Source organism: Centrocercus urophasianus, unplaced genomic scaffold (assembly GCF_019232065.1).
Source record: "Centrocercus urophasianus isolate 14NV4802_14NV808 unplaced genomic scaffold, USGS_Curo_1.0 seq_39, whole genome shotgun sequence".
In the NCBI taxonomy this organism is placed as follows: Eukaryota; Metazoa; Chordata; class Aves; order Galliformes; family Phasianidae; genus Centrocercus; species Centrocercus urophasianus.
This window is the reverse complement of record NW_024884966.1, coordinates 5,437,605-5,462,339: the sequence shown is the minus strand read 5'-3', so window position 1 is coordinate 5,462,339 and position 24,735 is coordinate 5,437,605. Positions and strand designations below refer to the sequence as shown.

The 24,735-nt window shown below is 53.8% G+C and overlaps 3 protein-coding genes and 1 long non-coding RNA gene across 7 annotated transcripts in view; 3 read left to right on the top strand and 1 right to left on the bottom strand.

Annotated features, from left to right (window-relative positions):
- The window catches only part of OTOF (otoferlin), a 71,329-nt gene extending 67,198 nt beyond the window's left edge, over window positions 1-4,131 (top strand). For all 3 annotated transcript variants that reach the window (XM_042832626.1, XM_042832624.1, XM_042832625.1), the window contains 6 exons: window positions 220-308; window positions 1,619-1,717; window positions 2,460-2,701; window positions 3,074-3,252; window positions 3,412-3,512; window positions 3,951-4,131. In XM_042832626.1, coding sequence (XP_042688560.1) covers window positions 220-308; window positions 1,619-1,717; window positions 2,460-2,701; window positions 3,074-3,252; window positions 3,412-3,512; window positions 3,951-4,131 — 891 coding nt within the window. The remainder of the gene's footprint in view (window positions 1-219; window positions 309-1,618; window positions 1,718-2,459; window positions 2,702-3,073; window positions 3,253-3,411; window positions 3,513-3,950) is intronic.
- A 984-nt stretch (window positions 4,132-5,115) lies between these two features.
- Window positions 5,116-5,817, bottom strand: LOC122167777. Its single transcript, XR_006171095.1, has 3 exons — window positions 5,645-5,817; window positions 5,406-5,506; window positions 5,116-5,160 (listed from the first exon to the last, which is right to left on the bottom strand). It is a non-coding gene; the product is annotated as an uncharacterized LOC122167777 (long non-coding RNA).
- A 1,088-nt stretch (window positions 5,818-6,905) lies between these two features.
- Window positions 6,906-18,294, top strand: DRC1 (dynein regulatory complex subunit 1). The gene is made up of 17 exons (XM_042832660.1): window positions 6,906-7,060; window positions 7,688-7,781; window positions 8,309-8,421; window positions 9,462-9,645; window positions 10,318-10,455; window positions 11,092-11,178; window positions 11,429-11,551; window positions 13,689-13,828; window positions 14,158-14,292; window positions 14,423-14,652; window positions 15,046-15,212; window positions 15,428-15,517; window positions 16,060-16,146; window positions 16,726-16,916; window positions 17,339-17,482; window positions 17,863-17,965; window positions 18,151-18,294. Exons 1-17 carry the CDS (start codon window positions 6,906-6,908, stop codon window positions 18,223-18,225), a joined length of 2,256 nt encoding a protein of 751 aa, XP_042688594.1. The 3' UTR covers window positions 18,226-18,294.
- Window positions 18,295-19,286: 992 nt separating this feature from the next.
- On the top strand, window positions 19,287-23,890 carry TRIM35 (tripartite motif containing 35). Of its 2 annotated transcripts, none has more exons than XM_042832630.1 (7): window positions 19,287-19,393; window positions 19,875-20,322; window positions 21,091-21,186; window positions 21,544-21,774; window positions 21,892-21,914; window positions 22,332-22,453; window positions 23,170-23,890. In XM_042832630.1, the coding sequence occupies exons 1-7, from the start codon at window positions 19,302-19,304 to the stop codon at window positions 23,733-23,735; spliced, it is 1,578 nt and encodes a 525-aa protein (XP_042688564.1). In that variant the 5' UTR covers window positions 19,287-19,301; the 3' UTR covers window positions 23,736-23,890. The 2 variants fall into 2 exon arrangements, with proteins under 2 accessions (XP_042688564.1, XP_042688563.1); XM_042832629.1 differs by having other exon boundaries at window positions 21,055-21,186.
- Window positions 23,891-24,735: the final 845 nt, after the last annotated feature.

Sequence of the window (24,735 nt, the reverse complement as noted above, 5' to 3'; positions counted from 1 at the left end):
CTGTCCCTTTCATACCCCTAAGCGTTTGGGTCCCCTGACTCCTCCGTGCCCATGCATCTCAGCACCACACCATGTCATGAGGGAGGGCAGGGCCAGATTGTACCCCACGTCTGGCATGACCAGACTGACGCTGAAGGGCAGGAGGAGTTCAGGGGAATGCTGTGGGTACGAGGAGTAAGGAGGGGCCAGGGAGCTGACTGCACCTCTCCAACCTTGCAGGGTCGCCTGGAGATGTGGGTGGACATGTTCCCCATGGATATGCCAGCACCTGGCCCTGCCATTGATATTTCCCCCAGGAAACCAAAGAAGTAAGGAATGTCCCAATCAAATGATCACTGGGAAAAACTATGGCTGGGGGCACAGTCCTGCTTCTTCCCACTACTTGTGTTTCTCCACGGCCCAGCCCTCTGTCCAGGCACTCCAGCTACTCAGGCACTTCCAGACATCTTAAGAATGGAGGCACCAAGTGATGTCTTCCCCTTCTGGAGCTTCCAGAGCCCTCAAATATTCTGCCTGGCAGCTCCTGATTTTGCTGTGTCTGCCTAGACTAGGAAATTAGAACTGCCATCCCAGCCCCTATAGTGGCAGCGTTATGTTAGGGCATGACATTCCTGGTCAGTTTGGATGGGCTCTTTTCAGGAGGAGAGGGCTGCCACTGAGACAGGGTTGGTCAACCCAAGCAGGACAGAGCAGGCACTGTCAAAATGGCCTCTCCTGCCTCCTTTGGAGAGAAGACACGTTTCCTCCCTCTGCATCTTTCCTAGTCCTGCCTTACTCTACTGCACTGTGTCCTTTTCCCACCCCAGGAGTGTAGAGTGGGGATCCCACTGGGAATCTTTTGCATTTGCATGCACTGCAGACGAGGTTTTGGATGGAGAGAATTTCTCTGGATTCCAGAGGGCTGCAGTTGGGATCTCAAGATTGAGGCTGCTGGAAAGCCAAGGCCAAAGGCAATGTCCAGACACTAGCACAGAGGAAAAGCAGAGTTTTATCTGTCAGCCCAGGACGGCCATGTCCAGCAGTGACCTGTAACTTGGTGCTGGAGCCCTGGCACAGGGAACAGAAAGCTGTGGGGGTTTCTCGCTGGGGATCTCCTGTGGGAGATGGAGAGGTCAGCTTGGCCTCACTGAGTCTCAACTTGCTGATAATGAGGCCCTGGAAAGGAGACAGAGGGTCTGAATAAACAGGGGTGTTTTGTACCAAGCCATCAGACAAACTCTCTGCTGATTATGAAGACTGCTGGACAACCTGCTCTGGGCAGCCCTGCTGGCACAGGAGGGGATCTCCAGCTGGGGGACTGGGATTCTGTTATGGCCCTGCTGTGTCTGGAACAGCTGACACAGACTGTTTTAGTGATAAATCTACCCAGCTACCAAGCCATGCTGTCCCCTAGATTCTCTGGCCTGGACTGTGCAGAAGCTTAGGAGAAAGAAAGTAAAGCTGCTCCACTGACCCCTCCTGGGTTGATCCCAGTTCTTACCCATCCCTGGTCCCTTTCTTTGGATAAGATCCCTGTGAGCAGATCCCCATGCCTGGAACCAGTCTCCCATCCCCCTTGTTCCCTTCCTCCTTCCCCTTCCCCACCACTTCACCTCCTTGTCTCCCTTTCTCCTGCCAGGTATGAGCTCAGAGTGATAGTGTGGAACACAGACGAGGTCATCCTGGAAGATGATGACTACTTCACTGGCGAGAAATCCAGTGACATTTTTGTCAGGGGGTAGGTACAGCACGGTCACTTCCTTTGCCTCAGCCATGGGAGTGCTGGTGCTATAGGGGACACAAGGTGAGTCTGGGAGTAGATGTGGGTGCGAGATTAGATAGCACCAACACTGTCTCCAGCGATGCGATGCCTTGCCAAGCTGGGCACCTCCAGTCCTGTCACCAGAGATTGGGTCAGCAGAGTCCACCCCACCCAGAAGCAGAGCCTGCATCAGACTCTAGATCTTCCTGATGGGCTCGAATAGATGCAGCCTGATATAGGGAACCCACAGTGACCAGTACAGACTGAGCTGCCTCTGCACAAACACCTAAAGTTGGTGGAGCTCAGACTACCCCATGGTGGAGTGAGAAGAACTATACAGCAACCTCTGGGCTTGTCCACTCCAACTGTGTGGGATGGGGATACCACTCCAGCATGCTCTGCTCCAGATTCCCATGTAATGCTCCTTGCTCCTGTCCACCACCACCATCCTCCTTCCTGGAGAAATATTCCCAACAGCCAGCTTGAATTTCTTGTGCTCAAACCCCACTGTTCCCTCTAGGTCCCTCCTCTGGGGCTGCTGCAGTGATTCACAGAATTCACAGAGCGACTCAAGCAGCCCCAGCTCATCACTTAAGGCTCTTAGGTCCTTCCAGTCTGTCCATGCCTTGCTGGCCTGGAGGCATCCTGGCTGCACACACAGGATGGCCCCACGCCTCCTCCTCCTTTCTGGAGAGTTCTACCCCTCTGGGCCTTGCAGGTGGCTGAAAGGTCAGCAGGAGGACAAGCAAGACACAGACGTCCATTACCACTCGCTCACCGGCGAAGGCAACTTCAACTGGCGTTACATCTTCCCCTTTGACTACCTGATGGCAGAAGAGAAGATTGTCATTTCCAAAAAAGAATCCATGTTCTCCTGGGACGAGACCGAGTACAAGATCCCAGCTCGCCTCACCCTGCAGGTCTGGGATGCTGACCACTTCTCAGCCGATGATTTCCTTGGTAAGGCAGGGGTCTGTTGAGCTGGGGCAGTGGGACAACCAGCAGGGTTCTATCTGGGGCTGGAGGAGCAGGGGGTGGTGTAGGTGAGGCAACACTTGAACAGGAGCAGAGCTCAGAAGGGCAGCCCTGGTCCTCAAGCCCACTACATCTTACAGATCCGTTTGGATGTTGTCTGTAAATGTATATAGGATCAGAGCCCTTATCTTCTCTGCTGCTGTTCAAAGGCTGGGCCTGAAAGCAGACATCAGCTTTTTAGTTCCCAAAGCAGTTCAGAATAGTTTTCCAGGGAAGGAGATGATGGCCAAGCCCATCTCCAGTCAAGGATTTGCGTTTTGGGGGTGCCAACATCTATGCTTCCTTGTCTCCTGCCAGGGGCCATCGAGTTGGACCTGAACCGCTTTCCCCGGGGAGCCAAGACATCCAAGCAGTGCAGTCTGGAAATGGTGACAAAGGAGGCAGAGCTGCCCATGGTCTCAATCTTCAAGCAAAAGAGGGTGAAGGGCTGGTGGCCATTTGTGGCCAGGGATGAGAATGACGAGCTGGAAATCACCGTAAGGATGAGGAGAAGGGGGTGATTTTCCACCCTGGGGACCACAGTCATTGCAGACCATCCCCATACTCCTCTCTGCTCCCTTAGGCCCCCCAATCACCATGGCTGTGGGCCAGGCAGGGAGCATAGCCTGGGGCACAGCATCCTTCTCTCCCTTTAGGGGAAAGTCGAAGCTGAATTGCACCTCCTGACTGCAGAGGAGGCAGAGAAATCGCCTGCTGGGCTGGCTCGCAATGAGCCTGACCCGCTGGAGAAACCCAAGTAAGCAGAAAACCCATCTCCCCAGCAGATGCCAGGGCTCCTATGAGATGCTGCTGGGTGGTGCTCAGGGAGTGACCCATGCATGGGGAGGTGAAGAAGGGTCACACCTCAGGGATGGAAGTTATGGGAATGGCCCTTCTCCTTTGATTCCCCACCGTTGCCCACTATTCACTGCCTGGCTCCCTTTCCATTTAGCTTCATGCCCTTTTTCTGGCCTCCCAACTCCTCCTCTCTTGTCCTGACCAACAAGACACTAGCTCCCAGTGGCTCCCCCACATCCCTGCCCTTGCTCTGTCTGCACATGTCCTGCTAGTTCCCCTCACAAAGGTTACCCAGGGACAGACCCATGGTTTCCCTTTCCACCCTGTGGTTCTTTAGCTGTGCTCCCTGCCTTCTCCATGACTGTGGCATTCATGAGGGTGTTTGCTTCCCTTGCAGCCGTCCAGACACGTCTTTCATCTGGTTCCTCAACCCTCTCAAGTCCATCAAATACCTTATCTGCACCCGCTACAAGTGGCTTATCATCAAAATCGTGCTGGCCCTGTTGCTGCTCATCATGGTGGCCCTCTTCCTCTACAGCATGCCAGGCTACATGGTCAAGAAACTCCTGGGAGCATGAAGCATGGGAGCATCCAACCTCCAGCTCAGAAGCACCGCCTGCCCCAGCCCCATGCCCTTCTCCTCCCACAGCCTCTTGGCAGCCTCAGGACATATTTCGCTCCTGTTGGGCCTCCTCTTCTACATTTATCTGTGCATTCCTGTCTTCACTCACAGAAATGGGGCTGGAGGAGCTCCTTCCGTGAGGCTGGGTATCATTCCCCTGGGCTGGCAGTGGTGCACAGCCAGCCCCGGCAGAACACCCAGGATGGGGTCTTGTGGCCCTCTGCCCTCTGGGGCAGTGGTTGGCACCCCCCAGAGAGCTCAGCACCCTGCTGCAGAGGTGAGGAGTGCAAGAGCTGAGCTGGAGCTGAGGTGCTGGAGTCATTGGAATGTTCCCCAAATGCTCCTTGAGGGGATATTGAGAAAGAGAGTCTGGGGGCTCTGCAAGGGGCTGACCTTGCTCTGCCCTCCCTGGGGTACTAGCGGAGGCAAGGAAGCATCCAGCAGCACAAACATCTTTCAGGGCCACCTACCCAGCACTGGCACTGGCTGGACAGCCCTGAGGCTCACAGGGAGCCACATCTTCTGGTACAGTGTGAGCTCCCTCCATCCTTCTCTCTGGCGGGTTTGTAGTCATCGAGAGAGTATTTCTGACTGTGTAGAGGGGGGAAGGAGGGAGGGAAGGGCTCTCGTGTAAGTTCTCTGTAATATTCAGCCGTTGATGACCCACCATGCCCAGCTTCAAGTGTGCAAGACCCTCATTCAGTACTTAAGAAACACTCAGAGATGTTTTTAGGATATTTGTGTTTTATCCTGTCAAGTCTGGGCTCGCCGTTGACCTGCTGCTTACAGCCATTCTCGTCTCTGTACATTATCTCAACGATTCTCAGAACAGATACGTCTCACCCTTTGCAGTGCACATGACCCCAGTGCACGTGGTGGTGGTGAGAGGGGCTGAGCCTGCACACAATGGATGCAGTCTCTTCTATCCACCACATGAAACCTGCAGCCACAGCTCAGCTGATAGTGCAGAATCCGCTGTCTCAATCTAGGAGGGAGAAAAGAAGTGGAGAGGGTCTTAGGGCTCCCTTTGGCTCCCCTTGAGCTGGAATTCCCAGGGCAGGAAGACCCATACTGGGAATAGTGAAGAGTCCAGTGGCCAGGGACTCCAACACAGGGACTATGAGCAAAGGGGCTGTGGTGGGCATGAGCACAGGGCAGTGGACATCTCTTGAGCAACACTTGGATCAAGCCTGACCCCTCAATAGCTCTTCCACCCTGTATAATGCACACCTCTTTAGATTTTTTGCAATCCTCGTTGATCTCCTCGTGTGCCTCTGCACAGTTTCCCTCCGGACTGTGCTTCTCCTTGTGCTCCTTTTCACAGCACTGTTCTGTATGCACACAAGAAGGTTTAGTGAGGCACAACTCCCTCCCAGTGGGATCCCTCTGGCCCAGGTTGCCCAGAATTGCTCAGGAGGGCCCCAGTGCTGGAGGAAGTTGGGAAGCTGGGGAGTGAGCTCCTTCCTTACCTGCAGCATCACCCTTCGCAAGGACAGGGCAACTATCAGAGCTGATGACCAGAGTTGTCTCCTAAAAGTATGGAAGCCCAGTATTTTCATGACCATTTGCAGCTGAACAATGAGGAATAACTTGACTAGGAGCCAAAACATCTTCAATGGCGATTCAAAGGTCCGGGCTCAGTGGTTGTCCTCTTGAACAGACCCATCCAAAACACAACACACAACACTTACTAACGAGGCTCCTCTCGTGCTCATCCCATCACTCCCACAGTAACACCTTCTCAACAGCACAGAATCCCAGGACTGCACATCCCAATGCTGGCCTCCCAAGCTCTGCTCCCCATGCCCATCCCAGTCCATTTGGCAGCATCAGCCTGCACACCCAGCACTGAAAGGAGCCCTGGGGAGGCCGAGAAACCCAGGCAGACCCCAAAGGGATGAAAGGCTGGGGCAACATAGGGCACCCACTCCTACCCACATCCCTTCTCCTTCTCCCAGCTCAACTGCCATGCTCCTCAGCTGCTTACTCTGCCATGCAGGCAAAGAGAGACCACAGCATCCTGAAGCCCACTAAATCAGGGCCATGACTGTGATATGATGGTGACATCGCTTTGATTCACAATGGCTGCCCAGGGCTGAGCTGCACACAATATTTGCAAGCTGAGAAATCATTCTGGGCAGTGAGGACAAGCTCAAGCATACCAGGTTTGCTTGGCAAGGTTTTTGGTGTAAGCTCTCTGCAGTACTCAGCTGTTAATCAGAGAATCACAGATCATAGAATATCCCCAAAACTGAAGGGAACACCACGGAGCTGCAAGAAGATGGCACTGAGAACCTCAGCCCTTTCCTTGTCCTCAGCAGTAACATTCCCCACCAATAAGCAGGGGATTCTCCGTGGCCCTCCTCTTGCAGTTAATAGATTTACAAACGCATCTCAGGGTTTCCTTCCCGAGCATCGTCCAGCCTTCCTGGACCCCTCCGCCATTCAGGACCGACTGAGCTCGGCTGGCACTGCCCATAGCCTCACCCCTTAGGCGCGATCACCGCCTCACCCTTGGCTCTACTGCGCATGCGCAGCAACTCTGGCGGTAGGCGTTAGACGCACGCACGTACTTGCCGTTGCCTGGCGACGGAGAGCCGCAAAGCAACCAGACTGTCGCTATGCGCATGCGCAGCACCCTTGTTGCTAGGCGACAGCGCGACGCCTCAGCGGCGGCGCCGTACCACTGCGCATGCGCGGTACGTACGTTGCCAGGGAACGCGGTTTCTCATGAGCCGCGGAGCGGGCGAGGAGTTGGCAGGGCCCCGGTGGCGGGAGCCGGGCCTGGACCGGGAGCCACAACCGGAGCCGGCCGAGCCGGGCCCCGAGGAGCGGATTGCCGCTCGCCGCCGCCGTATCGCCGCCCGCCTCGATGCACAGCGCCGGTGAGAAGCGGGGCGGCCATCCCGCGGCCTGTCCTTCTGTCTCATGGCGGTACCGCACCCCGAGTCCTGCTGGTCACGATCCTTCTGCCCTCCCCTCCTGGCCCTTGCTGCCTTTGTCCGGCCCAGGCCTCTCTTCCTGAAGCATGCCATGTCTGGGTCTGCCCTTCCCCACGCCCCCACAGGCCAGGCCTGTTCCCCATCCCAGCTGGCAGCCCCCAGCCAGCACCAAAGCAGTGCCTTCCCCCTGGAATCCACCATCCTGATGACCTCCTCTTCCCCAAACGGGCCCAAGGATTGGTCCACACAGCCTCAGAGCAGTACCAGTTCACCCCAAACTGATACCGGCTCCCTGACCCCAGTACTTCCAGCAGCAGCATAACCTCAGGGACCACCTGCCTGGAGATGGCATCAGTTCTTACAGCATCCCCCACCCCACACGAGCTGTGGGCCCAGGACCAGGAGGTTGGTCCACCTTTTGCTGCCTCTTTTCTGCGCTTTTCGGGGCACGGTGAGCCTGCTGAATTGTGTTGCCTGTGCTGGGATGGAGTCGCAAGCCTTGCAAGATGATCTCTCAACATTAGGAAGATAGTGCGTAAAAGATTCTGTCTTTTCCCCTTTCATGCTCAGGCAAGCCCTTGGAGAAAATGAGGAGCCAGAGGAGGAGGCTGAAGAGGTGGGAGAGGAGAGAATCAGCCACAAGCAGGTTGAGGAGAGCCGGCAGGTATGACAGCAAGACAGGAAGGTCCTCTTGGATTCCTAAACTGTAGGCATTTGGCTTCATGCAGTGCTCAGTGTCACCCAACAGCCTTTATGAGAGAGGAAGCAGAGGCAGAAGCTCTGTAGGACCAAGTGGGAGGGGATTCATGGGCCACATATTGAAGACAAGATTTCCCTGTAGTAAAATGCCCATGGATGGGAAGGATCTGGGACTGGAGCTGTCCATCCAGACTCAAATCTCACTGTCCAAATACAGGGAAAGCAAAACAGAAATGTGCACTGAGCACGGGCCAGTTCCTCTTGGTGCTGTTGACCTTCAGGGCTCTCCAAGTGGAGGAGGACCCGTGGGTGCACTGAGGTCTTTCCAGTGCTTGTTGAACCTTGCCATAGAATGAGAAGATGGAGTTTATGGATCTACACAGGTTTCTCAGTGTGGGGATAGGATCTGGAGCCTTGACAGCATAATGAGAGCAGCTCCAGTATCCCTCCCTCCAGAGCTGAAGTCAGGTATGTGCACCACCTCCTTCACAGAAGCTGACCAAGCTGCTCTTTGAAGGCACACGGATGGTGACAGATATCCAGGTGGCTGCTGACTTGAGGGAAACACAGAGGAGAGCAGAACAGGCCGAGCTGAAGCTACAGAGGTAAGAGGCTGTGGCGTGGGTTTGCTCTGCTGGGAAGGAGTGACGGATGATTGCGCAGCTCTCTGAGCACTTCCCAAGATGACTGCATTACATGCAAAGCATCATAACTCTGATCATCCACATACACTTAAAAGTTAGGATTGCACTGTAATTAATTTCCAAAGGAAAAATTTAGGCACACAGGAGCTCCCAGGACCCACCTGCCACAGATAGATGTTTACAGACTGTGGCATGCCAAGGCTAGTGACTTCCTTAAGTGGTACTGCTGTACTCCAGGCACTCTGGTTACCTGTCTTCTCTAAACCCATCACAGCTTTGTCTCCAGACTGGGAGAAATACAGCTGGTTCTCAGCTTCTGCCTAGAAGGCTGTTCCACATACTTGTGGTCTCCTTGCTCATACAGCTGTCCTCACTTCTGACTGACCAAGCAGCTCACTGAGACCAGAGGTGACACTGTGCTGGAGAACATGCCAACCAGTGCTTAGATGTGACTTGGTAAATGATCTGTTTCCAGAGGTTGCCTTCTGTTTTTAGCAGTGAGTCATTGTTAGCTATAGCATGAGTATGTGCCAGCCACACCAGGCTGCTGTGTATGAGGATTGGGAAAAATGTGAGGCTGTGCTAATGTGAGGAAGTGCATATATATTGTCTTCATGGAGAGGGTGATCAGATGCTAGCTCAGGGGCCCATGGTGATGTAGGGAGCTTCCTCCTTGGAGATACTCAGCACTTGCCTGAATGAGGCCTTGCACAGCCTGCTCTGCTCCTGAGGCTCTTCCAGCCTCGGTTATTCTCCAATTGCTCTGCGGCTGCCTTGGCTGACCTGTGCAGCTTCCTCAGAGGGATCTCCAAAGGACTGGCTGTTTCAGCCTTGCCTGCAGAGATGAGCTAAAAAACACCGGGTCCTTTCTCTTGGTTGCCTTTGGAGGGCACTGCAGGAACAGTTTGTGGGAGGCTGGCTGGAGCAAGACATCAGTTCCTTGCTCAGAATTTTTTCTAGTGCTGCCTTGCCCTGGTTTTATCTTCATTTACTGCTCACAGGGTGGAGAAGCTGGAGAATGAAGCCAGGACCAGTGCTGACAAGTTTGAGGAGATCACCTCGAAGTGGGCCTTGGCCAAGGAGATGACAATCCCTCAGGAGCTGTGGCAGCTGCTGAACCAACAGCAGCAGCTGTGCACGCAGCTTCTGGAGGAGAAGAACAAGCTCATTGGTGAACTGCAGCAGGTAGCATGGGGACCATGCAGGGGTAACCAGCAAAGACTGAAATTTTTAAGCTCTGGAGGATGCTGTTCTAAAGCAATAGCCATCCCTCTGGCTCTCCAAGGCCCTAGCACATAGCTGGGATGCGTGCAGTGTCAGTTGGTCCAGGACACGTGTGCCAGGGGTTGCAAGTGATGCAGTGTTGACAGTGAGATCCAGTGCCTTAGTAGTGCTTGGTGTGCAGGGACAGATGTGCAGGACACCAGTAGCAATGTGTCACAGAACCACAGGGTTGGAAGGGACCCCAAGGGTCATGAATCTCCAACCCCCCTGCCACAGGCAGGGCCACCAGTGTCAAAATGGCAGATCCCAGACTTCACAGTAGTGTAATATAAAGTGGTTGAGAAAGAGATTGTTTTCCTAGAGGGAAGCAAGTCCTCCCCACAGCACCTTCCTTAGCCCTCAGGAGCAGGAGTGGCCTGCCTCCAGGTGTGTCACCTCCCACTCCATCTTCTCACCTGCTGTGACCTTTGGTGGTGATCTGTCTCTCCTCCCTCCTTTCCTCCTAAATACCTCATGGCCTTTTGTCCTTGTCACCTCTTCTCCTTTGGAAAAGGCAGCATCTGGGTCTTACGTTCTCTGTTATCTCCTAGTAAAATATTCTCTCTGATTTCAGCATCTGCTGTCCTCCTCCAGGAGCTGAAAAACAAAGATGAGCAATACGTGCAAACCATTAAGAAGCAGTCAGATGACATCCACCTGCTTTTGGAGAGAATGGAGGAGCAAATCAGGATGATGTTGAAAACTTACCGTCACAACGTCCATCAGATTGAGGTAGCCAGTTCATTCAGTGGAGGGAGAGAGTTCAGGGAGAAAGGCTGCTGCTGTTCCCTTCTCCATATCTGTGGCCAGAAGTCCTCAGCCTCTTTCCACTGGCTGGATTGACTACTGTCCAGAGCAGAAAGTTGATGTCTTGAATGAAGCTCAAATCTGGCCAAGTAAGAGCACTGAATGATGCTGGGTGCTGAGGGACTGCTTTATACAGTGCTGTGAATGACTTTGGTTCAGCACAAAGTAGTGTGGTAACATTTAAAAGCTATTGCTGCTTCATGCTGGTTATCTGTCTTGCTAAAAGCCAAGAAGGAGCCTTGTTGGTCCTAAGTCCTACCTTCTGCAGAGCATGGAAAGTCACGGATCAAGCTTGTATGTGTTATTGAGTGAGGGCTCAACACCAGACAACGATTTCCAGTGAATTTACAGAGCTGCCACCAAAAGCAGCCCTCGTGGGTCTGGGTGGCTGACAGCAATCCCAGTGTGCTCAGATCTCTGCCAGCAAGAGGCGACATCAGCCTGTGTGTGTGTGTGTTCATCAGACAGGAGCAGCTGTCAGTCCTCTCCTGATGTGGACTAGCATGAGGCTGGCAAATTGAGGTGCCAACATGATGGTAAAGAGCTCTGTCTCCTTGGCAGAAAGCTTTTGAGCTCGAACGGCGAGAGCTGCTGGACAACAACAGGAAGAAGTGGGAGGAGGCCATCCAAGCCCTCAACACAAAACAGGTAAAGTCCCCATGAGATTTATCAACTCTGCCAGGACTGGTGCTGCTCTCCAGCACTGAGCTGCCTTGGAAAACAAGTGTGCACGATGGCAGCTGCTTGCTCAGGTGCACGGTGGGCAGAGGGGCAGGTTTTTTGCCTTCTCTGCCAGGAAATTATCCATGCATGACCTTGCTTAGCGCTGGCTGAGGGAGCTGTGATCATGGGAGGAAGCTGTCACCACTGATGGATGATATTCTTTTTTTGCCCTTAGCTGGAATACCTGTATGCCCGTGTGAAGAAGGTGGAAGAGTATGAGAAACAGCTGAATCAGCTGCGAGTGCAGGATGAGGAGGAGTATAACAGCATGAAGATTCATCTGGAGACTGATGTGCAGGTACAGAAAGGGCTGCTGTGTGCCATTTGATTTGTTCAGTGCTCTGGAGGGCAGGTGGGTGATGTGAAAGCTGCATCTGGTATCAGATCACCTCAGCTTTTCAGCATGCACAGTCCAGCTCCATGCCAACAGCATGATGGAGCTTTTTGTCTCTCCTCTCCAATGGGATCCACAGAACAGTATCAATGTGCCCTTGGCTTCTAAGTGGTCTGTAGCAGCTCTAGGATGTATGAAGCAATTGGGAATGTTGAGGCTGCCCAAAGCCACATCCAGCCTGGCCTTGAATGCATCCAGGAAAGTCCACTTCAGCCTCCTTGGCTCAGCAGAAGACACAACCACAGCTGATACCTTCCCTGCTTGTTGTCATATGTTGTTTCCCATGCTGCATAGTAGACATAGACTTGCTTTTGACTTCAGTAAGGCTCATTGCTTATTGTGGTGTAACCCAGCAGGCAGCTCAGCACCACACAGCTGTTCACTCACTCACCCTCAGTGGGGTGGGGGAAAGAATCAGAAAAAAGTAAAACTTATGGTTGGCATAAAAACAGTTCAATAGAACAGAAAAGGAAGGGAAAAAAAAATAATAAAGAGTATACAAAGCAAGTGATACACAATGCAGTTGCTAACTACTCCCTTATCCCCTCCATTGTTATTACTGAGCATGATGCTGCCTGGTATGGGATCTCCCTCTGATGATTTTAGTCAGCTGTCCTGCTTCTGTTCCCTTTCTGCTCCTTTTGAGCCCCTACTCTCCTCACTGGCCATGTGGGCAGCAATGAGAAAAGTCCTTGGCTCTGTGTAAGCACTGCTCTGCAACAACAACACATCAGTGTGTTATCAGAATTCTTCTCCTCCTAAATCCATAACAGGGCACGGTGCCAGACACTACAAAGAAAATTCACTCTGTCTCAGCCAAAACTAGGACAGTCCCACATGATGTTTCCCTAGGAGGCCTGGGGAAATACAAGCTAGGAAGGTTTTGCAACACAAACCTGTGGTTTTCACAACAGTAGGTAAAGCATTGCTGTCCCTGTCCACTTGAAAGAGCAAGTCCAACAGTCCAGATTCTGTGACTTCTTCGACTTTATATTGATAACTGAGGGGCTGATACAGATTGCGTGATGTTCGCAGGTGGCTCTGAGCCATTTGGGGAGGGAGACAGCAATGGAGATCAGGGTTCACAAATGGCACTGTGGTGCTGTTGTGAAAAAGCACCTGCTCTGTTTAACTGTAGTTTCAAAAGAGCCGTACATAAAGCAGGAGGGAGAACTATTCCTCTCGACTTTGTACCTGCATGTCCTCATTCAGGTTTGGCAACACACCAGGGAATAACACAGACAGTCTGGAAAAAAAGCAAGTAGATGAATGCCATGTAATGAAAGGTGGAGAGGTTGGGGATGTTTGAAGAGATTTTGTTGGGGAGGAGCTCCATCTCTAAATTCTCACAGTCTTGTATGATAGAGGAGAATGGCTTCTCTGCGTCCACATCAGATGCAAGAAAAAGTCACAGTTTTGAGTTTGGATAGGGAAGACTTAAATTGGCATTCAGATTTAGGCTTGAGATTTCAAGCCAAGAGAGCTAAAAGTGCAAGGACTTGCTCAGTGGTTATCAACAGCAGCTGTGCTTTGATGCAGGGTGTTAGGAATAGCAAAAATCAACATCTGCTGGGCCTGTCTTGGTGATGCTGTTCCCTCTGCGGGGCGGAGGGGTGAGCAAAATGTCCTCGTGGTTCCCTTCAGTACTGCATTTGTGTAATTCTTTATAGCCCAGACATTACCCTTCCATTTAAGGGAGAATAAGAAATGAGAAGTTGGAAGTACTGATTTTCTTGATTATTGATACCACTGTCCTGAGGTGTCCCTGGAACAGGAACTAAAGGTGCTAAAGGTAAAGGTAAAGTAGCCCAGTGAGTGTAAGTCAGGTACATCTTCATTCCCTTCTCCCTTCCCCAGAGATGGCCCTGCAACGTGTCCTCATGGACAACCAACGTCTCCATCTCATGGGCCAGGCAGGAGGGGTTAGCTGGGAGAAATGTGCCTGAGAAGCTGAGTTTGAAGGTGCAGGATCACTATGGTCAGGCTTCTCTGTGTCCTTTACTTACAGCACAGCTTCTGTCCATGTTTTCTGAATTGACAGAACCTGGAGAGGCAGCTCCAGCATATGAAAGCCGTCTATTTGGTGAACCAGGAGAAGCTGGAATACAACTTTCAGGTGCTTAAGAAGCAGGATGAGGAGAACACCATCATCAGATCACAACAGAAGAGGAAGCTCAACCGGTAAAAAACCATCTCTGGAGGATGGGCTCTGCCTGCTGCCATCTCCCAGCCATTTGTTTTTGTGGAAACCATCAGTAGCACAGGACAGTGAGCTCTTACCCAACCCATTCCTGGGCAGGAGCAGGGTTTAGCACAGGGCAGCACCATCTCCAGAACAGTTTGAATAAGCTGGCAGTAACCAAACTGTGACAACTTGGTGGGGTTCAGTCAGATCTTGGCGTTGAGTAGTCCCTAGCAGACGGTAGCTCCAACTCCCAAAGCCTTCATACATGTGAGATTTGCCCAAAGGTGCCTCTTTGGGAATCCCCAGCTTTGCTATCCCTCTTCAGGCTCTACAGCTTACTCAATAATCTGAGAACAAAACTGGTCAAACAAGAGAAGCAGTTCAGAGAGGAGAACCAGAGCCTTGCAGCTGACTGCGAGCGCATCACGGGACAGTGCAAGGAGGTGCAGAGGAGGATGAGGTGAGCTGTGTGTGGAGGCCTGGACATCCATCTGTGGTGAGGCTTCAGAGCATTTGAAAGAGGTACAGAGGGGAGCTGACTCACTTATGGACACAAAGCCTGCTTCCACGGGCTTTCTTTCTCTGCACAGGCACTTTGCAGCCAGTGATGCTGAGAAGTTCATGAAGGTCTGGCTTATGAACGAGGAGGAAGCCAAAGGGTTAATGAGGAAAGCCCTGGATGCTGATCGCATCATTCACACCCAGCAACTGGGGCTGCCCTGGGAAGAGCCTCATTACTGGTTCCTCAACAACATCGGCCCCTTCAGGCATTACAAGGCAAAGAGGGTGGCGACCGAGTTGGCTGCAGAGGTCCTGACAGGTGGGACTCACAGCCTCAGTGCCCTTGTCACCCCTGTGGCACTGGGTAACCCTCACCTTCCTCCATGAGAGCCCTGCTGCCTCTCCTGTCTTTGCCATTGCAAAGGGATCTGACCAACTTTGTGAGTTCAGTCAGGGTCTGACACGTGCCCAGCTTTGAGCTGGCTCATTCCAAGCCACCTTGGGGATCTTTGCACTGAGCTGTGCCTGTTGCTCCCAGTTCCAGATGAGCTGACCCAGAGCCAGCTTGCATCCTGGTCTCTTTGGCATAATTTCCAGGTCACCAGGAATAACTGTGATTTCCCTGGTGACTGCTGCAGAGATGTTACTAGTACTGACCTGGGGAGCACAATCAAAGCATAAAGACTTTTTTCTCACCCTTTTTCTGTTTCAGAGAGCACCAGTGGGGCACAGGAGAAGAAAGAGAAGGAGAAGGAAGAAGTGGGCAGCGGAGAAGGCCAAAAAGAAAACACAGCAAAGGCTGGGGATACAGCCACACCTCTGCACAATATCTCCAAGAAGACTGCCAAGAGGATCCTGGAGCTCGTGAGCGATGAGTCGGTGCGTGATGATGCAGTACCTGTCTTGATCAAAAAAGACAGACAGGAGGAATATCCTCATGCTGCCCAGCTGCTGCCAACTTTCCCCACACAGCCTGTCCTTAGAGGGTGGCACAGCCATAGCATGGCAAAGGTTGGCTGCAGGGTGCTGGGTTCTGGGCAGGAATGGAGATACTCACTGTTTCTGTGCTCCCTTTTCTCTTTGTGTCTGGCAAGGGTTTCCTCATTGAGAGAAAGCTGCTGAAGCCTCTGCGTGCACTGGGAAAGCATGAATGCACCCTCTTGAGGCTTGACTCCATCTTTTCGGTGAGTTGTCTGTTGGCCCATCAGGAGTGATAGTGATAGTCATGGGGCTTTGCTCTGAACTGGTCAGTCTACTGCTGGGGAACTGCCTCTATGTTTGACCTCTCTCCTCCTGGAAAATGGGAAGTGAGTGGGAAAGTCTGGAGCAGGAAGGTCTGGAGAACCTGAGGAGTGTAGGGTGACCAGAAGAACAAGCTGTGATTTATAGAGAGGGTACAGAACCCAAGAATGGCCATCAGAGAGGAGAGGGGCTGTTGCCACCTGTCTGTGTGGCATAGGACTGAGAAGCCTGAGGAAGATCCAGCTGTGGAACTTTGTGGCATAAGGGGAGAGGAGCATTGTGGGAGGGCATGAAGCATGCTCCTCTGGTCAGTTCTCAAAGCCCCTCATCCACAGATGCCTCCACCTGTCACATGCAGACCACTTCTTACCACTCAATCCTGCTCAGGTTCTGCACCCTTTTCTCCTGTAAAATATTTGTTGTTGTTTTAGCTCCCCCTCTTGTGTTGTCTCAGTGATGCTAACCATATTCTTTTGCTCCCCAGGCCCTTGAGATTGACAGTGAGGATGACCTGTACCAGCTGGTGGATTTCTTCTTGAAGTACAAAGCCAAGGAAGGAGCTCTCAGCCAGGTAGGACTGCTAGGGACAGCAGGGAGAGCCCAGCAGAGCAGGGCATATGTGGGATGGGGAGCAGAATATCTCCTGAACACCAAGGGAAGGCAGAAATGGGGCAGGGGGCATTAAAATAACCCTGTGAACAGTGCCAGGGCTGCTCTATGGCCACACACACCCCAGGACATAACCCACAAGGCTAGGTGTGGGGATATCAAGGCTACAGGGTCCTTAATGAGAGGAGGTGGAGCTGGGTTGATCTCAACAGGGCATTTAAACAAGGTCCCTTGTATTAGTGATTATGTACCCAGGGACATAGCAAAGCAGTGCCGATTGACCTCCAAGCTGGAAAACATCCCTGACCCATTTTATGGTAGCTACAAGCACAGTCTGTTGGTAAAAATTAGGTTGATGGGTTGCAGTCATCTTCTGCCAGGGCTGAACAGGGACTTTTGCACATCTGTTCATGTCTGAGCTGCCTAAATTTGCCAGAGGATGAGGCTGCAGGTGGTTGGAAGCTCTTGGGAGGAAGGTGGCTCTTGGGGAGGAGGAGTTGGTGGAAGGGCACCGTGCCCAGCTTGCTGACCTTCCTTCCAGAGCCAGGGAAGCCCAAGTGGAGAAGATGTCACAGACGTGGGTGAGGACAGAGCAGATGGTGAATCCAGTGCCCAGAGTGATGAGCTCAAATCCTCTCAGAGACCACTGGGCTCCCTTCCATCTGTGTACATCCGTGCTGATGATGTCCTAAAGATCCTGAAAGCATTTGTGCACGATTTTCGCAAACCGAGGTGGGACTGAGAGCAAAACAGAACTGCTGTCATTAGGAAAGAACCAGACAGAGCTGAGGCAATAGGACAAGGAACTTTGGGGGTGTGTGGACAGGGCTGGGGGATATTGTATTGCTGTCTGTTCTGAGAGCCACTCCTGCCTGCCTCATGAGGTTGCAGTGGGGTGGGGACAGTCCCACCAGGGAAGGAGGTCGATGGCAGCTTCAAGCCTCATTGCTGGAGCGAGGGTTGGCTGGGTACAACCAGGCAGGAGATGTACAGCAGCCTGGAGAGGGAAACAAAGCCATGAGGAAGGCAGGTGCCATTAATTTCAGGGTTGTGTTCATTTGTGTGACAGTGACGACAGCTCTCTGCAGCTAAGAGCTACGGGGCTGTTCCTCGTGAAGAGCTGAGCCCCCAGGATTTTGTTCTCTGTCTCTCAGGAAGGAGGACAGTTCTGCAAAGGAGGTGCTACAGGAACGAGACAGCTCTAAGGATGGGGAGTACTGGGAAGCCTTGGCACACGTTATCCCAGAGCCAACAATGAAGCTGTGGGACGCTCTGGCGGTGGCACTGGAGGAATATTAGTAAGTACCTGGCAGTAATGCTGGGGAAAAGGGAAAAGCCAATGTCTTGGTTTGGGGGACTGCAGCAGGGCTGGCATGGGCTGACCCTGCACACTGGCTGGGAGAGAGATCTGCCAACCTTGCTACCACTGCTTACATGGGCAGGTGCTCAGCATGGACCTCTGTGATGTCCCCTAGGTAGCTGAGATACACTGGGTCTGTGCTGGGGACCAGCAGAGTGATGCACAGCACCAGTGACACCCAACAGTGCCTCAGGAGGTTGCCCACGTCCCCATATCCCTGCAGATGGGCTTCACAAGGGTGTCTTAGACCCCAGAGACTTCCTGGCAGCTCCTTGCCTGTTCCTGGGGCCGGGTTAATTCTCTGCCCTCTTTACACAGCAACATCCTCACAAGGAGGGCCAACCTGCTTGCTGAAGTAGCTGTCCTACAGCAGCAGAATTCTGAGCTAAGCCTGATGCTGGAGCAGTTCATCAACTCCGGGGTGAGTGCAGTGTCTCCCTGAGCTGCAGCCTGCAGACAGGGGTGCTTAGGCCAAGCATGTAGTACCTGCAATGTGATCCCAGTGGAGGAGGGGATTAGCACTGAGCCACATCCCCAGCTGTCCCCACTGTGTGCCCACAGACCTAAATACTGTCACTGTCAGGCTCAGGGTGCTTCTCACCACAGGTAAATAGCATGCTGCACTCCCCTCCTGTGCATCAGATGGACCTGAACCTGCCTTGTCCTGAAGAACCTCGATGAATGCATGGATCCAGGGCTCAGCTTTTCTCTGCCACAAGCTGAAGCTGTGTCTGAAACCAGGACTTGCTGTCAGGGCCTAATAAACCTCTCCCAAACTTGAGCCAGGAGTGTGTGTATAACCTCCAAGTAGCACTCTAAAGCCTCTGAAGATGCTGGGGAGCAGCAGGGATGTGGCACTGTCCCAACCCAAGAACTGCCTGCAGCATGTCCGAGCCAGGATCCCTCTCATCTTTCCACTTTGCGAGCTCTCAGCGGTGCTCTTGGGCAGAGTCTCACCCCCACTGCCTGCCCGCTGGCCTGGGGAAGAAGCTGGAACTGTCCCTGCCACAGCTTCTGGGCAGGCAGCAGGACCTGGGGGCTCTGCTGGCCCCATGGTGGCATCAGCCTCGTTGTTTTCCCCTCTCTGTGTCATCATACAGGTTGTTGCAGGGACCCACGTCAGCGTAACCACCAGCATTGTGGTGTTTGAAAAAGGCACCTTTCTCTATCTGCTTTTGCACTTTATTCCATTCTTTTGCTTCCTTTTGTCTCCCTGGACTCCTCTCGGACAACTCACCCCTCAATTATTTTTCCATTATTATCCCAGCTCTGCTACATCTGGACCCAAATTCTGCACTTCTGGGGCAAAGTTGGCCCAAAGCACTGCTACAGCTGGATTATCCCAATGAGGGCTGTCACGTCCCTCCCTCCCCCACGGTTATGTCTCATTCCCAGCAGTGCTTTCCTGCCCAGCTTTATCTTTAGCCTTGACTCCTTCAACACAGCACCTGCAGTTTCTCTCTGTACGTGCACACCGCAGCAAAACAGCACCATTATTACGCTGCCCTTGAGTTGTTTTTTACCCTCCCCCTGCTCCCCACCATGGGACCGGCCAGCTTCCATGGCCAGACCCAAGGGATTGAGGTCTCCTTGTCCCCAAGCCACAAAATCGCCACCTTTCCGCGTCTGTACGGAAGCAGAAAGCCGGGATGGGCCGGGCCCCCTGCCCAGAGCCCTCCCCGTAAGCACAGCCCGGCCCCCGCCCGCCCTTCGGACCGCCTTTGCTTCCTCCAGCATTGAGTGCCTTCCTGAGCGAGATGCTGCCGGCCGCCGCTCGCGGTGCGCACCGACCGGCGCGGCGCAGGGCTCGCTGTAAGCGCTGCCACCCGTCCGCATCGTCCTCGGCGAGGTACGGGGGCTGGCAACGAAAACAGGATCGCACCTGTGTGACATCGGGGCTGGGAGCTGAGAGCCGGGATCGGGCGCCGGGAGTGGCAGAGGGGGCTAAAGGACAGGACACAAGGGATAAAGGACACGGGGTGACCTAGGGGATAAGAGACAGGATACTGGGGCGACACAGGGGTTGGGGCTTCGGACACCGAGGTGACACCGGCAGGGCTGGGGCTTTGGACGCCGGGGTGAGACGGGGATGAGGCTGGGGCTGAGGGTTCAGCACGAGGGAGGCAGTGGGAGGGAGGAGCCGGGCGCAGGGGTGCTCCGGAGCTGGACATGGCCGCTGCCGGTCCCCTCCCCGCGGTGTCATTCAGGCCAGTGCCGGCCGGGAGGAGCTGCGGGTGAGTCAGGCAGGAAGCCCGTTTGCAGCACGAGCGGGGCTGTTTTCCAGTCGCTGCTCTCCGGAGCTCAGCTCCTTTTGCCTTTTTCCCCTACAGAGCCATGGAAAATGAAGCCAACTCCCCGTCCTCCAGCTTGGCTGCTTTGGTCTCACCCTCCACGACCCCCTTCAAGGAGGAATTGCTGTGCCCCATCTGCTACGAACCCTTCCGGGAGGCGGTGACGCTGTGCTGCGGTCACAACTTCTGCAAAGGCTGCATCAGTCGCTCCTGGGAGCACCGGCACCACGCCTGCCCCGTCTGCAAGGAAACCTCCTCCTTTGATGACCTCCGCATCAACCACACGCTCAACAACCTGGTGGAGATGATCCTCCGAGAGGAAGGGTGGAGACAGGGTCGTCCTGCAGCCCTCTGCCCCCTGCACCACGAGGAAGCCAATCTGTTCTGCCTGGATGACAAGGAGCTGGTGTGCTTCGCCTGCCAGGGCTCCAAACAGCACGAAGGGCACAAGATGAGGCCGGTGCAGGAGACGGCAATGGATTTCAGGGTGAGGGAACGATGCTTGGGGGTGAATTGCATGGAGAGAGGCATCGCTCTGCATATTAGGGTGCAGGCTGCTCGTGCCAGATTACGAGAGTGGGTGCAACCCTACAGCATCATTGCTGATGCTCTCCCCGCCTTAATCATCAACTCAACCCCAAAAGCCTGCGGGAAAGGGAAGCTTGGCGAAGCTCCCGTGGGTTGGGAGGGGTTTGGAGAGCTGCCACCAAGCTGGATCTGGCTGTGCTGGTTATTGCGGCAGCGCCTCGGGGTTGGGAGCAGGGAGCTTTGGGCTGAGTTAGCGCAGCATGGCTACTCCTGGCCTTGAGGAGATGGGGAGGGGATGTGGGAGAGGTGGCCTCAAACACAGCCCTGAGCACAGCCCTGAGCACAGCCCTGAGCACGGCCCTGAGCCAGAGCCAGGCACTGCGCCAGGACGCAGCCGCTGTGACTCAGCCTATGGGGATGCGCCAGATTTCCAAAGGCGCGGGGCAAAGGGCGCCGAGCGAGATGCAACTTGGCTGTGTTCAAAAAAAGAAAGAAAAAAAAAATAGCAGGGAGGATTCGCCATGGAACAAAACCTCTGCCTTGCTGTTTAGGGTCTGCGTAGCGCCGAGGTGCGGGTAGGCAGTGCTGGGCTGCAGGAGGGGAAGGGATGGATGGAGCAAAGATCCTGCTTAACCGCATCCTGCCGGGGTTGGGGCTCTTGTCTTTCTGCATTTGAAACCTGGGGATGTAGGCTTGCGATGGTCCTGAGGGCGTCTCCCCCCCGCAGGCCAAGCTGAAGAACATGGAGACCTCCCTGCAGGACAAGGTGAAGGATTTTGGGGCTGTGCATCGCTCCTACGAGTCCATCTCCAAACACAACAAGGTGCGTGGCTGCTGCCAGTGGGGTGGCAGCCTGGCGGTCCCTTCTATGGGGGTGGCAGTGAGCCCAGTCCCCACATATATGCACACACATGGCACACGCACGCACTTGCATGCACATGGGTGCACACACACCTCAAGACAGGAACGCAGCTGACTCCAGAGTGGGAGGGTGATGCATGTGGGAGGAAAGTCTCAGATGGAGCTCAGGGCTTCATCTCCACTTTCCCTGATATGGGAGGGCAGCTTGGTCCCACTGAGACCTCAGCAAGGGCCAGAGCTGGAGGAGCAATTTGGGAAACAGAAGGGATTGCAGGGGTGCTGGGCACAAGGAGCTACCTTAACATCCTTAACTGGGCAGGTGGAAGCCAAGCGGCTGGAGGAGCAGATCAAGAGGGAATTTGAGAAGCTGCACGAGTTCCTGCGGGATGAGGAGAAGGCGCTGCTGTCGCAGCTGCAGGAGGAAAAGCAGCACAAACACAGCCTCATTGAGAGCAAGATGAAGCAGCTGGCAGAGAGCAGCCAGGCAGTGCGCAGCGAAGCCCGACAGCTCCAGGCTGACCTCGAGGAGGATGACTATACCTTCCTCAAGGTAAAGTCCTGATGGGGTCCCCATGGCTCAGCCACGCGGGGCACAGCAGCACCGGGCTTGGGGTGTTGGTAATCCTTAGGAGCAGAGTTTGATGCCTGCTGTCTCCTTCTCTTTCAGACCCACAAGAACCGTAAGCGCAGGTGAGTCCTGGGATCAGCCGTGTTCTCTGTCTGGTGGGACCAGACAGGTCCCCATATCATAGAATCTTAGACCCATGGAGTTTGGGAAAGACCTCTTCATTAACTCTTCCCCACCATACCCACTGACTGTATCCCTCAGTGCCACATCTCCACGGTTCTGGAACACCTCCAGGGAGGGTGATCCCACCAGCTCCCTGTTCCAATAACCCAATGTCCCTGCCGGGGGGGGGGATTTGAGGTAGCCCCCTCCCTGGGATGAGAGCAAGGTGGGAGCCCTGGAGCTGGAACAGGACCTCCTGCTCTGCTCACACAAAGGGAAGACAGCCTGGTAGGAGATGTGGGGTGCTGCTATGGAAGACCCTGCAGAAAAGGGTGCCAGCAGCCCCATCCTATCCCTGTTCTCATTTCCTGCTCTAGGATTGCCTGCACGGCTGAGGAGCCAGAGGCTGTGCCTTTGGGGATGCTCATCGATTCTGCCAAGTACCTGGGCTCACTGCAGTACAACGTGTGGAAGAAGATGCTGAACATCATCACTGTCGGTGAGGAAATGGGAAGGGAGTGTGGTCCAAGGATGAGATCAGCCACTGCTCTGGGCAGCCTGGGAGAATGCTACTGAGGGCATGGAGCATCCATGTTTACAACACATCCATGTGTTCAAGAGTCGTGGGGTGCTCTGGGGTGCTTGCACTCAAAAAAAGGCAGCCTCAAAGGATGCATTCTTCCATGCATGGGTGGGTTTGTGCCTTTGGTTGCCACCAGAAAGGAGATTATGGGTAAGTTGCCTGCTTGCAGGACTCATCCATAACGCTCATTCCTTAGACAAGCTGGGCTCAGCCCTCCTAATGCAGAGATTCATAGAATCATGAAGGTTGGAAGGAACTCTAAGATCCTCTAGTCCAACCATCGATCCACCCCCACTGTACCCACTCATGGTATCAAGAAGGTTGGGAAACAACTCCAAGATCATCAGGTCCATCCCCACCATGTCTAATCCTAGAATCACCACATCATTCAGGTTGGAAAAACCCTCTGAGATCTCCAAGTCCAACCCCAGCCCACCCCACCATGCCCACTGCCCACGTCCCTCCGTGCCACATCCCCATGGTTCTGGAACACCTCCAGTGACCACACCACCTCCCTGGGCAGCTGTGCATCACTGCTCTTTCAGAGAATTTTTTCCTAATGTCCAACCTGAACCTCCCCTGGCACAACTTGAGGCCCTTACCCCTAACACTAATACACGTCCGCTCTCCAGTCCCCTTCAGCTTCAACCCCAACTCGGCAGCAGGATGGCTCTCGGTGTCTGAAGACCTGACCAGCGTCACCAACGGGAGCTACAGGCTGCTGGTGGAGAACCCTGAGCGCTTCACCTCGGCCCCCTGCATCCTGGGTTCCCGTGGATTCTCCACCGGCTTCCATACTTGGGAAGTACACCTGGGTGGCATCACGAACTGGAGGGTCGGGGTTGCCCAGCTGCGTGGTGGCATCCATTGGACCTTCCACCATGACGCGCGTTCCGGGTTCTGGTATATCTATCGCCTTCCTGGGATGAACAGCAAGATGTGCCAGGCGTCCAACATGGCTCGCTCGGAGGTGGCGCTGGGGGACCTGGTGCGTATCCGCGTCGAGCTGGACTGCGACGAAGGCGAGCTCTCCTTCTACAACGCCGACTGCAAGACGCACATCTTCACCTTCCATGAGAAGTTTGGAGGCACTGTCTTCCCCTATTTCTACGTCGGGGGCACACCAGTGGGTGCAACACCTGAGGCGCTGCGCATCTGTCCCCTCCGCGTCCGCATCCATGAGGATGTCCCTGTGTAGGGCTGCTGTCCCGCGTCACCTCCACCCTGGGGTTCCCCAGGTGCTCTTTTAGAGTCAACTTCCCTCAGAAAAAAAAAAGATGACAGAAAAAGAGAATTTATGTGTGTTACCTCTTTTTTTTTTTTAATTATCTTTAATAAACAGCTATTCTGGTATTCTGGTGTCACAGTTTCTCATCGTCTGTGCCCACATACCTCCGCCTCCATCCCGTTTCTCTCTGTTACAGACCAAAGTGAGCTCATCCCTTCTCGTCCCCTTTTTAAGGGGTTTCCCATAAATCCCCACCTCTGGGATGGCAATGTGCAGTGTGTACTCAGAGGTGGAATGGAGAGGACAAAAAGCTCCCCCAGCACAATGCCACCAATCACAGAATCGCAAGGTTGGAAACGACCTGCAAGATCATCTTGTCCAACCACCCTCCCGTTCCTATTAGTACCACAAGCTACTAAACCGTATCTACTATCATATCTACTAACCAACTACGGGGGGACAGCAGCCTCCCATTGTCCCCGAGTCCCCACCAAGCATCCTGCACCAACAGCCCCAAAGCAAAACCCCAAGTGGGTTTTGATTCACATTATAACCCCTTTTCTCCTGTAAGTCCCTGCACGGTGCCAAGGACACCCAGGTGTCCCCAAACCCCGGAATGGGGTGCTCCAGGCACAGCCTGGCAGGATGATGACATTAACAGGCTGTTTCCATGGTTTCTCACCATTCGCAGAGGATGCTCCTAAAGAACCAGCACTGCTGGCAGAAAAACAAAAGGAGATGTTGAGGGGGGGGACAACCCGGGGGTCCTCCGCCTCGTGACGTTGGCTGACGTGGTCCATCTCCAGCCCTGATACAGGGAACAGAGGGAGATCAGCATCAGCATCCTGCTGTGTTGTTCTGCCCATCACCTTCCAGCTGGAAATCTGGACATCCCACGGCCCGTTTGGGCACAGCAAAGCATCCTTTGGAAGTAAGAAGCAGCAAAGCTGCTGAGCAGGATGCAATGTTT